We start from the raw sequence: 11,746 nt of genomic DNA on the forward strand, positions 1-11,746 counted from the left end.
TTTTATTTAAAATAAAAAAGATAAAATTTCAAAAAAATAAATAAATAATGATAACAATACTTATCTTGTTTACAAAAAACTGAGAAATAATGTTTTTTTAAGAAAAATTATGTTACATGCTTTCTAGTTTGGATGGCAAAAAGAACTTATTGGTAAGTATGTATGCCAAAACAATTAAAAGAATAGACAAAAGGAAAACACTTTAGAATTGCTAATACAAGAAAACTTAATTTACAGTTTTTTTATTAATCTTAGAAATTCCAGTCTTAGAGATGCTAAAAGTTGATGAAACATAGAAAGATTTTAATAAACTTAGATTACAGGCTTTTTATTTGGAATCTCCCTGAAGTAATATAAACAACTAAAGAATTTGAAAAAAATAAAATAAATAAATAATGACAAATGGAAGAAAATAGGCTGGTGCTCCAAAAAACATTAAAACATTTATTTGAAACTAAGGATCGATTAAGGATTAAAATGCATAAAAGCCAAAAAATGTAAAATATTATAAATATAAATTAGGTCAAAGCAATGAAAATATGCATACACATACTATGCAATTAAATCTAGAATAAAATTAGCAAATAGGAAAAGTTGCATAATTTGGACTACTCATTAATTTCAGGAGTGAACTTAAATAATTATTTTCATATAATTCTGTTTTCACTATCTGATAATAATTAATATTTCATAATACTATCACTTCTAGAGGTGTTTTGTTGAGACACTATAGACAGTGTTTTGAGACCATTTAAAGTTTTTTGTCAATATTCATATAGTTGCTTGCATACCCATAACATTTAAGGAGCATTTCAAAATCATATGGAAGCCATTGCAGGCATGGGGGTTGCTACAAATGAAGAGGAGATGAAGCACGTGGAAGCTGGCCAGAGAGATAGGGATGCGGAAAATGAACCTTTAGTTATAGATCTATTCCACTTTCAGAGTGTAGGCTAGTCTAACACTCCAGCATTTATTGTCACTCAAAGATGACACAATTTTGAGAGTGTATAAAAAATAACTGGATGCCTTTAGCTAGTCTAGCGCACCTAGACAGCTTCATTTGAACTATTGTTTAATGATGAAATAAATAATAATTGGTTTGTTGCCAAAAAATTACTTTTTTCCCTACGCCAAAGAGTCATGGCTCTTCTGCCATAATATTCTGGCTGCCCAATATAGTGTTGCAAATTTCGACCATTTGGTCTCGTTTTCTTTGATATTTTGTCTTATGACTTTGCAAGATAAGTCATATAAATGGCTGGATGTCATATCTCTCACTCTGACCCTATGGAGATGAGCACTCAAGTAACCATGTCTGGAACTGCTCTAAAAAGGCAGCCGACTCACGGCGGGGAAGATCAGGTGGTGTACGATCAATAGAATTGATGAGGGCTGCCCACTGCTTCCCTACAACACACCCAGTTGCTTCAACTTTACAAACGTACTTTCAAAAACTTACTTGTTATATTCATTTCAAAGAAAAAGAAAGACTCATTTTTGAAAGGAAACTATTAGGAAGGATTTTTGGCCTCATTAAAGAAGTGAACCAATGCAGTACACATCATCAATAGGGATGACTGGGGTGGGCCAGCCATGTTGTCCGAATGAAAGATGACCAGATTCCTCAGAAGCTAATAGAGAGGAAGCTAGACCATTCCAGGGGTAGAGGCAGACTAAAACGGAGGTGGGATAACTGAGGAAGATGTGGATGCTGAGGATGCTCTGACCTCGCTGAATACTTGAAATTGGAAAGCGAACACAGCCAATTGAGCCACTTAGTGAAGGCTCATTGAGGAGGCCAAAGAGTACATTGGTCTATAGAGCTATGTAAAAAAGATGAAAACTTGTCTCATTTCAGCTTTGTTTTAGTTTTTATATATAAATATTTTTTTTTATCATCATAATAAACAGATAAATAATAATTTTAATGTTTCTAATTTTTTATCATCCACAACTCAAAATTTTAACAGACAATATTTTTAAAAAGTTATCTACTAATATTCTCTTCTAATTAAATAAAATAAATTTTTAAAAAGGGATTACTTACATTAGAACTTTCTTAAGTAGTTCTTCCCCAGGAGAATTATTGGGTTATATAAAAGTTCTGCCTGATTTATAATTAAAAATTCTCTAGTTCACATGCAACTATTGGAAATAGTTTTCACAAATTTGGAAAAAAAAAAAAAAAGAAGAGAAAGAGTTCGAGCTAAATTTTACTGAAATTCAGATGGAACTTTTTTTTTTTACTATTCAATACAAATTTCATACGGAGGTTTGATTAAATTAAGTTCATGAATATACTGATTTCTGAAAAGGGAAATTTACCATTTTTAAGTGTTTCTTTAATTCGAGTAAAGATAAAAGTTATTTCTTTATATTATGATAAAATTTTTATAAATAGATGACTAAAAGTATGGTTAAAACTATAATAACTTTAGGAAGTAGTCCAACCTAAGCAACTATGCCCTATTTTTCGAATAATGAGCAATCTCATCTAGTTTCGAATGGCTATGCACTAAATATTTATAATCGAAATGCATGTTATCGATACAAAGTAAATATCTAAACATAAAAGATATGTGTAACAGTGCAAAAAATTTTAAGCGATATTGTATAAGAATAAAATTTAAGAGTTCGTAAATTAAAAAAAAATGTCATTCCTACTTACTTACTTGTTTAAATAATTTTTCTTATAATTATATTCAAACTATAATAGCAATTATTAAATTTTACTTACCAATTTAAAAAACAAATCTATTTCGCTAAAATAGCTTGTAATTATTGGATCAATTATATGGATGCCACTAAATATTATAATCTTCTATTGGCTCCTAGAATGAGCCATTAGCCTGATTTTAATGAATTTTTTAATAAGAACTTACACAAGGTGAAATCCATTCTCCTTATGGGCGATGGATGATTGTCTAGTTTCGAGTCATATCCTAAATCTCCTGGTTGAGGATTAAGTGGCAATGACATACTTCGGTCAAATCTGAAAAAAAAAATGTGAATAAATCCAAACAATCAGGTAATAAAGAAAAAACAGAATGGTCTAGAAATTAAAAATTTTAAAGAATTTTTCTCCATCAAGAATTCTGAGCCTTAGATTTTTAATAATGTCTATAACTCTGTTGAGATTTAAAATAGATTTACTTTTCTGTTTTTATTTAATTTAACACAAGAAATCACTGTTAGAAAAGAAATTAAAGCTGAAAATATTAAATTATAAGTAATTAATCAAGCAGTAAAATAAAGTAGATTAAATCTACATTAGAAGGTCTCTAGGCCATCTTCTTTTCATAAGAAGATGAATGGGGGTTAGGGAGTTTATAATGGAAGGATTGATATCTTGTTTGGGATAGATTGGTTACATATGAAACATTAAGGTCTTTATGGATGATTTTATTTGTGACAAAGTAAGGAGTATAGAGGATTTTATGAAAGATTTTGGATTGAAAGGATTAGAAGGCTTAGTGGACCCCCAAAGCTCAACTCTGTATGTCCAGATAGGCCTTATTATATTCATGTAGATTAATCTTTTGTAATGGATTGGAAGTTTAGACTGTTTGTCTAGTAAGTGTTGTAGTAGTCAGAATCAACGTGCAGTTTCCTGTCTTTTCAGTCTTGTGTAAGGATTCCAAGTTAGTCGTTTGTCTAGATGCAGTCCAAGGTAGCAGATCTTGTTTAATATTTTATAATAAAAAAATGATTTTTCACATTATAGCAGTGGAAAAAAAAATATTTTAAACTAAATTGATAGAATTAAAGTTCTAATGGACAAAAACTTTCCCATAAAATGAGAACCATCCATGTAAGAAATAGTAATTAGTAATTATTATTAGATTTGCAAAGCCTAATTTATGTTATTATTAAAACTGTAACAAAAGTTAAACAGTACATTTAATCACCTTGATAGCTTTGAAGAATCGGAAAGTTTGCTCTGACGACCAGATGAAATCTGGCTTGATGGTAAACTGTCAAGCGAAGACTGCAATTGAATACCAGAGTCAACTGAAGGCCTTTTTACTAACCTTTCACCGCACAGCAGCTTGGAAAGTTGTCCTTCTAAAGCAGAATTAATATTTAATTATTAAAAAATTGGCAATCTCTATTTCGGAAATTAGAAACAACTGATAATTATACCTGTACTAGGACTTGGAGTAGAAGTTCTACTGATCGCCCTTCTACCCTCAGACCATTGTGGAATGTTCACATGAAGTTCCATATTCATGCCTAATTCTGACCTGTGAAATTTATATTTTACAATTTAGAAAGCTTGGAAGATCTCTTTGTGCTACCATGTCAATAACTAAAGATTTTTAGAAGACAAAAAATAAAGATGCCGACCAAAGCAAACTTCAACCCACTATCGGGTGCATGCTTGTATTTTATGTTACATATTTTGTTTTCATTAGATTTCGAAAGTATAAACAAAAGGTACGCCCCATGTATTCAGGTAATCTTACATCATTATACTCTCAAAAGCACTGTTCTCTGTAAAATTAAGATCATCGATTGGATGATCAAGATTTGTCACACACATTAAGACACACGCCTGATCTTGTTAATAGTTATTATCCATATATTTGGAAAAAATAAAATATCTTAATATAGTTGAGAAATCCAGTCAATATTATTGAATAAGAAATTTTAGATTTTCCTCCTCTAAAGAAATTTTTGTAGCAAAATTAAAAAAGTACAACATGTAAATATAATTTTGTTATGAACTAATTTTTTTTTCTACTACTTTCATTTCATTAATTTTTTTTATCATTTTGTAATAATAATATGCATTCTATATTCTAATAATATGTATTCATGTTTCATATATTCATGTAATAATATTCAGCGGTCAACCTCTCTCTCTAGAGGTTGAATTCAAAGATTTTGGTCAAGGTATAACATTAGTTTTAAAAAACTTTGCTGTTTACCTATGGGAGTCTTTCAGCAATACTGAAGACTGGTTATTCAAGGTCTGGATTCTGATTCCATGCAAATGGAACAATTAGAATAATATCATTAATTTTGATTTATTTTATAAACTAAATAAAATAAAATAAAATAATTTATTATTTCAGGCTGGCAATAACTGATTTTACAAAATTCATTTATACAATTTAGTAAGAGCACGATTGGTTATAATAACGATCGGCAATAATGACTAAATATGCCTGGCCCCTTTTTTGGTGTTTATAAACCATAGTAAGTGTATATTGATTTTTAAAAAATTATATAAGTAGTTAAATATATTATATTAAACTGAGGTATACTGAGTACCTTTTGAAAAGGTTCCCTTATTGCCTGAAAGGAAACTAGTTAAGAAAAATACATAATAATACATAAATACATGCTTATTTGAGTAAAAGCGAGACTTACCTAACTAAGGAATTAGGATGAAGGAAAACACCATCATCTCGCGAGCTGTGCAATGACTCAAGAGAACCATTAGTGCTCTCTGTTTCTCCTCTTTCCTGATCCTTACTTATTGAGCCTGAAAACAATCAAACATATTATTTTTGTATTGACAAATGGGTAAAACATTGGAAAACTCAACTTTTAAGTCAACAATTACCAAATTGATTGATAAATATTAATTTAGTAATTTAAATATCAATTAGTTATGATGGATATTACAAGAAAGAAGAGAAGGAAAAAATAAATATGTTTTGGTCAAAGTAGTAAATTGGACATTATGTATAGTGTCCTCTCAATATGAATAAAGACCCATAATCAATAAAATAATAATGATTATGAGTATGAGAGAAATGATATGAAGGTAATAAATAATAACCTTTAGAAGATGAGGAAAGTGGTATGAAGGCAGCTTCTTGCCTTGCCTGTAACTCTGATGCGAGCCAGGTATGGCTGAATTTCTTGGCCACTTCGACAGGGCCTTCTCCTCTCTTGTTCATTACCGACCCACTAGCTGGGAGCCATTCATACAACAGCTGCGCAGTTTCAGAATGTCCCCTCTCGCATGCTCTCATCTATAATAACACATTGAAAGATGTACAAATATAAAAATAAAATCATTGTTTCCCTCATTCTTGTCTTTAATAGTACAGTTAAGTCTAGATTATTCAAAATGATTGAGATCATACCCATTGTATGAAGGAGGCCAGGTGCTACCTCACTTTAGAATGCTCGTTGGGTTAACATTGGACTGTATTTGAAAATTAATTACAAATAAAATAAAATATAAATGGACAGAAAAAAACTATTAAATAATTTACATATGGTTGTAGGGGGTGGCCAAAAAAAACAAGACCTTTTTTGGTTAGAAGGGGTTAATGGATTTTGATTTAGGGTCTATTGAAATTGCAGCTGTTGATGGTCTTGATGATGATGATGAAGAAGTGAAAGATATTGAAAGAGGTGAACTTACTCCCATGACTTATTCTCCTCCACCTTCACAGCCCTCTCCTCTATTGACATGGAGACACTTCCTAAATATTCTACTCATATATGATGATTTCAAAGAAAAAGGGAAGAAAAGATTTGATTGGAGAAAAAATGGCTCTCTCATGTCTCTTAGTCTCTTTTTCTCGCCTTCTCCACGTCAATGCTAGCTAGAGATTTTTACTATCTTAGCCACAAGGGGTGCTAATGTTGTTAATTACTATTAAACATATGCTTATAGTGCAGGAGGGCCACCTTTGTTTCAAATCTTTTGTTTTTAAACAAAACACCTATTTTGGATTGAGTGAAATCATTCTTAAAATACACTTTAATTACATTATTATAACAGTAATTATTATTCTATAATGTGTGATAACATAAATAACTGATGTAGTGTTATGCTACACAGAGCAATACTCTACTGCAACTCCAGTGGACAACATTTTTCTATTACACTAGCACAATTAGGCTTTACAAGAGAGGTCTTTTCCCGATCGATAAAATATTAAACAGATTTTTTTCAACATAGTTCAATGAAACAGTATTTAGTTAAGTTCATTATATAGCTGTTTCGCTATCACAGTGGCAGATTTGACAACAAAAAAAATATTTGTTTTAGTTTTAATTTTTCATATTTCAAAGATAGTAATATAAAATGGGGTTAATTCCTCTATTAGGGTCGTCCTACATACTGTCCCAAGATTAGTAAAGTGATCATAAAGTAACCGCAGTCCATATACTGTACTTCCTAAGGTTAATATTAAACAAAAAAAAAATATTGTCAGATGTACAACCAAGCAACAAAGCAATATAAATTAAAATTGTGTATCAAGTTATAGTAAAAAAGATAACTAAATAATAAAATGGTACTTACAAGAGGAGTATATCCATCATTGTCTTGATTCAGACCATCTACTTCTAGTTCGAGGATGGAAGATGGGCATTGGGTTCGCCAATGAATTAGAGAGCAGACCAATCTAGAAATTCAATGAGCTAATTTTCATCTTGCTGCACAACTTATTAACGTTTATTACAAACAATTCTATAATATTTTAATTAAAGAATTTTCAAGAGTTTAAGATAAGACATAATTTAAATACATTCAAGCCCATATATCTTTTGTAAAATATGTCAACAATCATATTTTTTCAAGAAAACAGTTTAAAAGTTTGATTACTGTTGGCATTAAAAGTATTTTAATAATGTTTAGATACCTCTATAATACTTTGGTTTCTGATCTTGTGTAATGTAAAAGTAAAATATCACCTCATAGAAGAGGACCAAACTGTTTTGTTTTTTATAACTTGATTGAAAGACTTGGGATCGTATTCATGAATGTTTCTAAGGAACACCTTAGTAAAGGTTTCCTTTGAGGGCAACCTTTAGCTTCTCTTAATAAAATTTTAATTTTGTAAACTCTTACTTTAGTCTTTCCCTTGCTAAGAAAGCAATGGTTTCTAAGGCATTCTAACAAATAAAAGTAGGGTATATGAAATGAAAATTTTGTTAAAGAAAGCTAAAGGTGCACTTTTATAAAGAATACGTTAAGTAAGGAGTTCCGAAGGAATGTTCATGAATATGGCCTTTATTTCATGGAAAAATTTTCTGTAGTAAAAAAAAAATTAAATACATCAATATTGTTTAGGGAATGCTATCTGTTGTGACCTATACTCATAGCTAAATAGAAAGGGTCCTGGAACCCAGGAGGACAAAGTCCAGAGAGAGAAATAACAGAAAATCTGAGCTCAACATTGAATATCTTTTTGCATTAACAAGAAACATATCAGTAAATTCATGAGTGAGTAAATTCACACCAATGCCAAGCAGAGGTGATGAGAGGATAAAGGCAAATGAGGAACCTTCAAGGAAAACCCAAGTAAGCTTTCTATAAAACTTCAAAAATCAAGCATCACTTACACCAGTTCTCCAGAAAAAAAGAATTTGAAACAGGATGATAAGATCTTGAGATTAATTTATTTTAGATTTTTAAAAATAAATAACTAAATTACAAATAAAAATATATTTAAGACTCATTAAAAAAACCTACCTGGAATAACCAAGGCTAGCGGCTAGGTGAAGCAACGTCATACCATTGTAGGTGTCGCACCAGTCGACAGTAGTCTCGACTGTATCTGTGTCACGCCACATCCTCCTGCTCATCTTGCCAACCTCGCAGACCAGCTTGTCCTCAAAACTGCTACTGTTGCCTCCTCGAGATGCAGAAATTTCCAGCTGTCACAACAATATCTATCACAACAATATAGCAACAAGCTGCGAGTAGAATATTATGGCATGCAATTTTATATAATTTTGTAGAATTTTAATTATTCATATTAGAATTTAGCTAACAATAATAATTCCCATAAAATATTTTGCAAAAAAATAACGATATGTGTGGGTCATTTCACAATTATAGGTCATTTTATATCTTTAAAAAATGTTTACTATTAGATTAATATAGATTTAAAAACTAAAATATATTCTGCATACTAATTAGTGGTCAGGCTCAGTGTTACTAACTCCAAGGACCCAGTTTCAAATCTGGCTGTGACATATAATTATTAATTCTATTACTGTAGCCACGAGTTAACCCTGTTGGTTCAGGAGCCCTCCGGTGTCTACCCAGCCTCATAAAGAGGGCACCCTTAATTGAGGAAAAATCTGACAATGAAATGTGATTGTGACTAAAAGACCAACTTGCACAATCATTGGTCTAGTAACAGTACTTCGTTATAAAGTACTGGACCCCTGACTCTACCAGTACACATTTATTTATTTATTCTACATAATAATTCATTTTTCATTGTTAAAAAGTCATGAGAAGTTTATTAAAATCATGAATATTCTCAGTTCTTTTTCATGTCTCATGTGTACTTCCTTAATGGTTTATTGTAAAGGTAAACCTTACTTTTGACCTGAAAAAACAATTTTTCAATTATTTCAAGACCAAATCCTTTTAGTTCATGGTGTGGGAGTTCCAAACCTGAATCCATTAAAATAAGTTGATTTTGTTCTTGTCTCCAGGCATCAGTATTAAAACTAAAAGTTGGCACTAAGAATGCACTTGAATTAATTATTTGGCAATGAAAGTGTTTTAGCATCACTGTTAGTTCCCTCTTAAAAATATGCGATCTTCACAGTTTCTTGAAAAGTTCCTCAGTCTTGTACTAGTAACCAATTGTTAGTAATAACGTGTTTATTGTTTAGCAGTTTCGTTAGCAGTAATAAACAAAAATAAGTAAAACTTATTTTATTTCATTGGTGGCAACGTTTCAGGCCTTCATCAGGGTCGACTAACTACAAATTGATTTCCTGCTACGAGTAAGTATTGAGCACTACTATGTGTGCTTTTGAAAGTAAGTTCCTCAAATATCCAGACATGTAAAGGAATGGGTTAGGAAAAATAAATAAGCAAAACATGCAATTTGAAATTGCACGTTCATGTAAGCCAAAATGCCCTATTTTTGTGAAATGACCTGAGCATTTTGTATAATTAACTATTTTACACAAATATTAAGTTCATTATTGACATAATAATATTTTCATACACTTTTAAACTAACTAATGAACACAATAAAAAACAATATTTAAAATAAAAAGACAGATTTTTTGTTAATATATTTAAGGAATACTGATCAAATCATATTTGTTGGATACTTAGGTAACTCAATAGTTCTATATTGCTGCTCTGCATGAATATTGCCACTTTGTCATTTTTATTTTGTCTTTGACCTTCTCCATAAATTGTACAGCAGTTATGTACAGGGTGAATTTTTGACAACCCTACTTGCTCCATAGCGGTTGGTAGGAGGACCACAGGAAAGGAATAATTTACAGTTTATAGTACTATCTTTGGTACATCCAATTCAAATTAAAATAAAAAAAAATTTGACAAACGTGCCACTAGTCAAGCTACACAGCAATATTACTTGAATTAGTCTTTATAATACAAGTGCAGTATTTTTATAAATAATAATTAATAATATAAATTAAGCAATTAATATGAAAAATTAATTGGTATTACAATAATTATTTAGTGAAATGCTAATTTAACTTTCTCTTAGAATAATATCGATGGCTTACTTCACAGTAGTGCTAAGAACATTTCCACTAACTTTCGGGAAAATACAATGAAAGGTTTGTATTTTTATGAATTTTTGTATATTCATAAAAGGTCTCTTTTATTAAGAAAATTATAATGTTTCTAAAAGAGAGAATCTTTAATTGTAATTTTCCTAAAGTTAGTAGAAATGTACTTAGCACGACTGTGATGTAAGCCATCATTATGCAAGATATTTAGGAATATGAATGAACTTTAAGGAAAAGTAATGACTAATATATTTTTTAAAAAATAAAGTGACAAATTATTATAATGTATTATATTCATAAACTATAACATATTATATTATAGATTTTCTTTCCTAGGAAGTTGATTTTTCTTATTTATTAAGATGCTGAGATGAAAAAAATATGTACTAATAAACTTCATTTTGTTAAGTACATTTATATCCTCTTCGAAATATTATCTTCTTTGTAAAATATTATTTAAAAATAATGGTATGTTGTAAATTTTAATTAATGGGACTAAAAGACAATATTCCAAAAACAAAATGATTTTGCAAAAAATGAGGTACATAAGTACATGAATATGAGGAAATTCAAAACGTCGTACAACAAATATAGAATAGTGATCATATTATAAATGGAATTTTTTTTCACCTAAACATATTATAAATTAACCTATGATAATATTATTAATTAAAAAAAAAATTTGTGCTAACAGGAATGATTAAATTAGTTTGAAAAATCAGTCATGCAATATACTTATATTGCACTGACCGGATCTTGAGGCTCTTGCTTAATGTCAAGACGAGAATCAAGATTGTCAAGCCTTTGAGAAAGTGTGAATCTGAGCAGAGAGTCGTGAGGTTGAGTACCACGCCTCTTGTATTCGAACATGGCTGAATTCGATATCACAAAACCTTCACATGCCACTTGTAATGTGACTACACCGGCCTCATGTGCTACATCAGAAGAAAAGTATATCAATCAATATAATATTTAAATCAGTAGAAAAATTGAATTAATAATTGTAACTGATGAAAAGGTTTTATTTATAATGATTGCTATAGAATATTAGGAGCTATTATTGGAAAGATGGCACGTAAAGCTTTACCTGGGCAGAAGCATCTAAGGACACCACTCTGAACTAGGGTTGTTGGTACAGGGCAAGAATCGAAGAGGACAGTGTATGGTGAAGTTGTTGAATACCAAGGTCCAGTCACAAGCACTTTTACTCCTCCCTGTAACACACCATATTTTTAAATAAATTATATTCACTATT

At 30.4% G+C, this 11,746-nt stretch overlaps 1 protein-coding gene across 4 annotated transcripts in view; it reads right to left on the reverse strand.

The window, feature by feature from the left end:
* The window catches only part of Camta (Calmodulin-binding transcription activator), a gene marked incomplete at its 5' end in the record, with an annotated part of 117,157 nt that overhangs the window by 19,712 nt on the left and 85,699 nt on the right, over positions 1-11,746 (reverse strand). For all 4 annotated transcript variants that reach the window (XM_067049840.1, XM_067049842.1, XM_067049841.1 and 1 more), the window contains 9 exon segments: positions 2,886-2,995; positions 3,912-4,068; positions 4,147-4,247; positions 5,380-5,494; positions 5,795-5,990; positions 7,277-7,379; positions 8,450-8,634; positions 11,242-11,426; positions 11,579-11,705. In XM_067049840.1, coding sequence (XP_066905941.1) covers positions 2,886-2,995; positions 3,912-4,068; positions 4,147-4,247; positions 5,380-5,494; positions 5,795-5,990; positions 7,277-7,379; positions 8,450-8,634; positions 11,242-11,426; positions 11,579-11,705 — 1,279 coding nt within the window.

This window comes from Halyomorpha halys, unplaced genomic scaffold, assembly GCF_000696795.3.
Source record: "Halyomorpha halys isolate HHAL.00 unplaced genomic scaffold, Hhal_1.1 Scaffold1046.1, whole genome shotgun sequence".
Taxonomy (NCBI): Eukaryota; Metazoa; Arthropoda; class Insecta; order Hemiptera; family Pentatomidae; genus Halyomorpha; species Halyomorpha halys.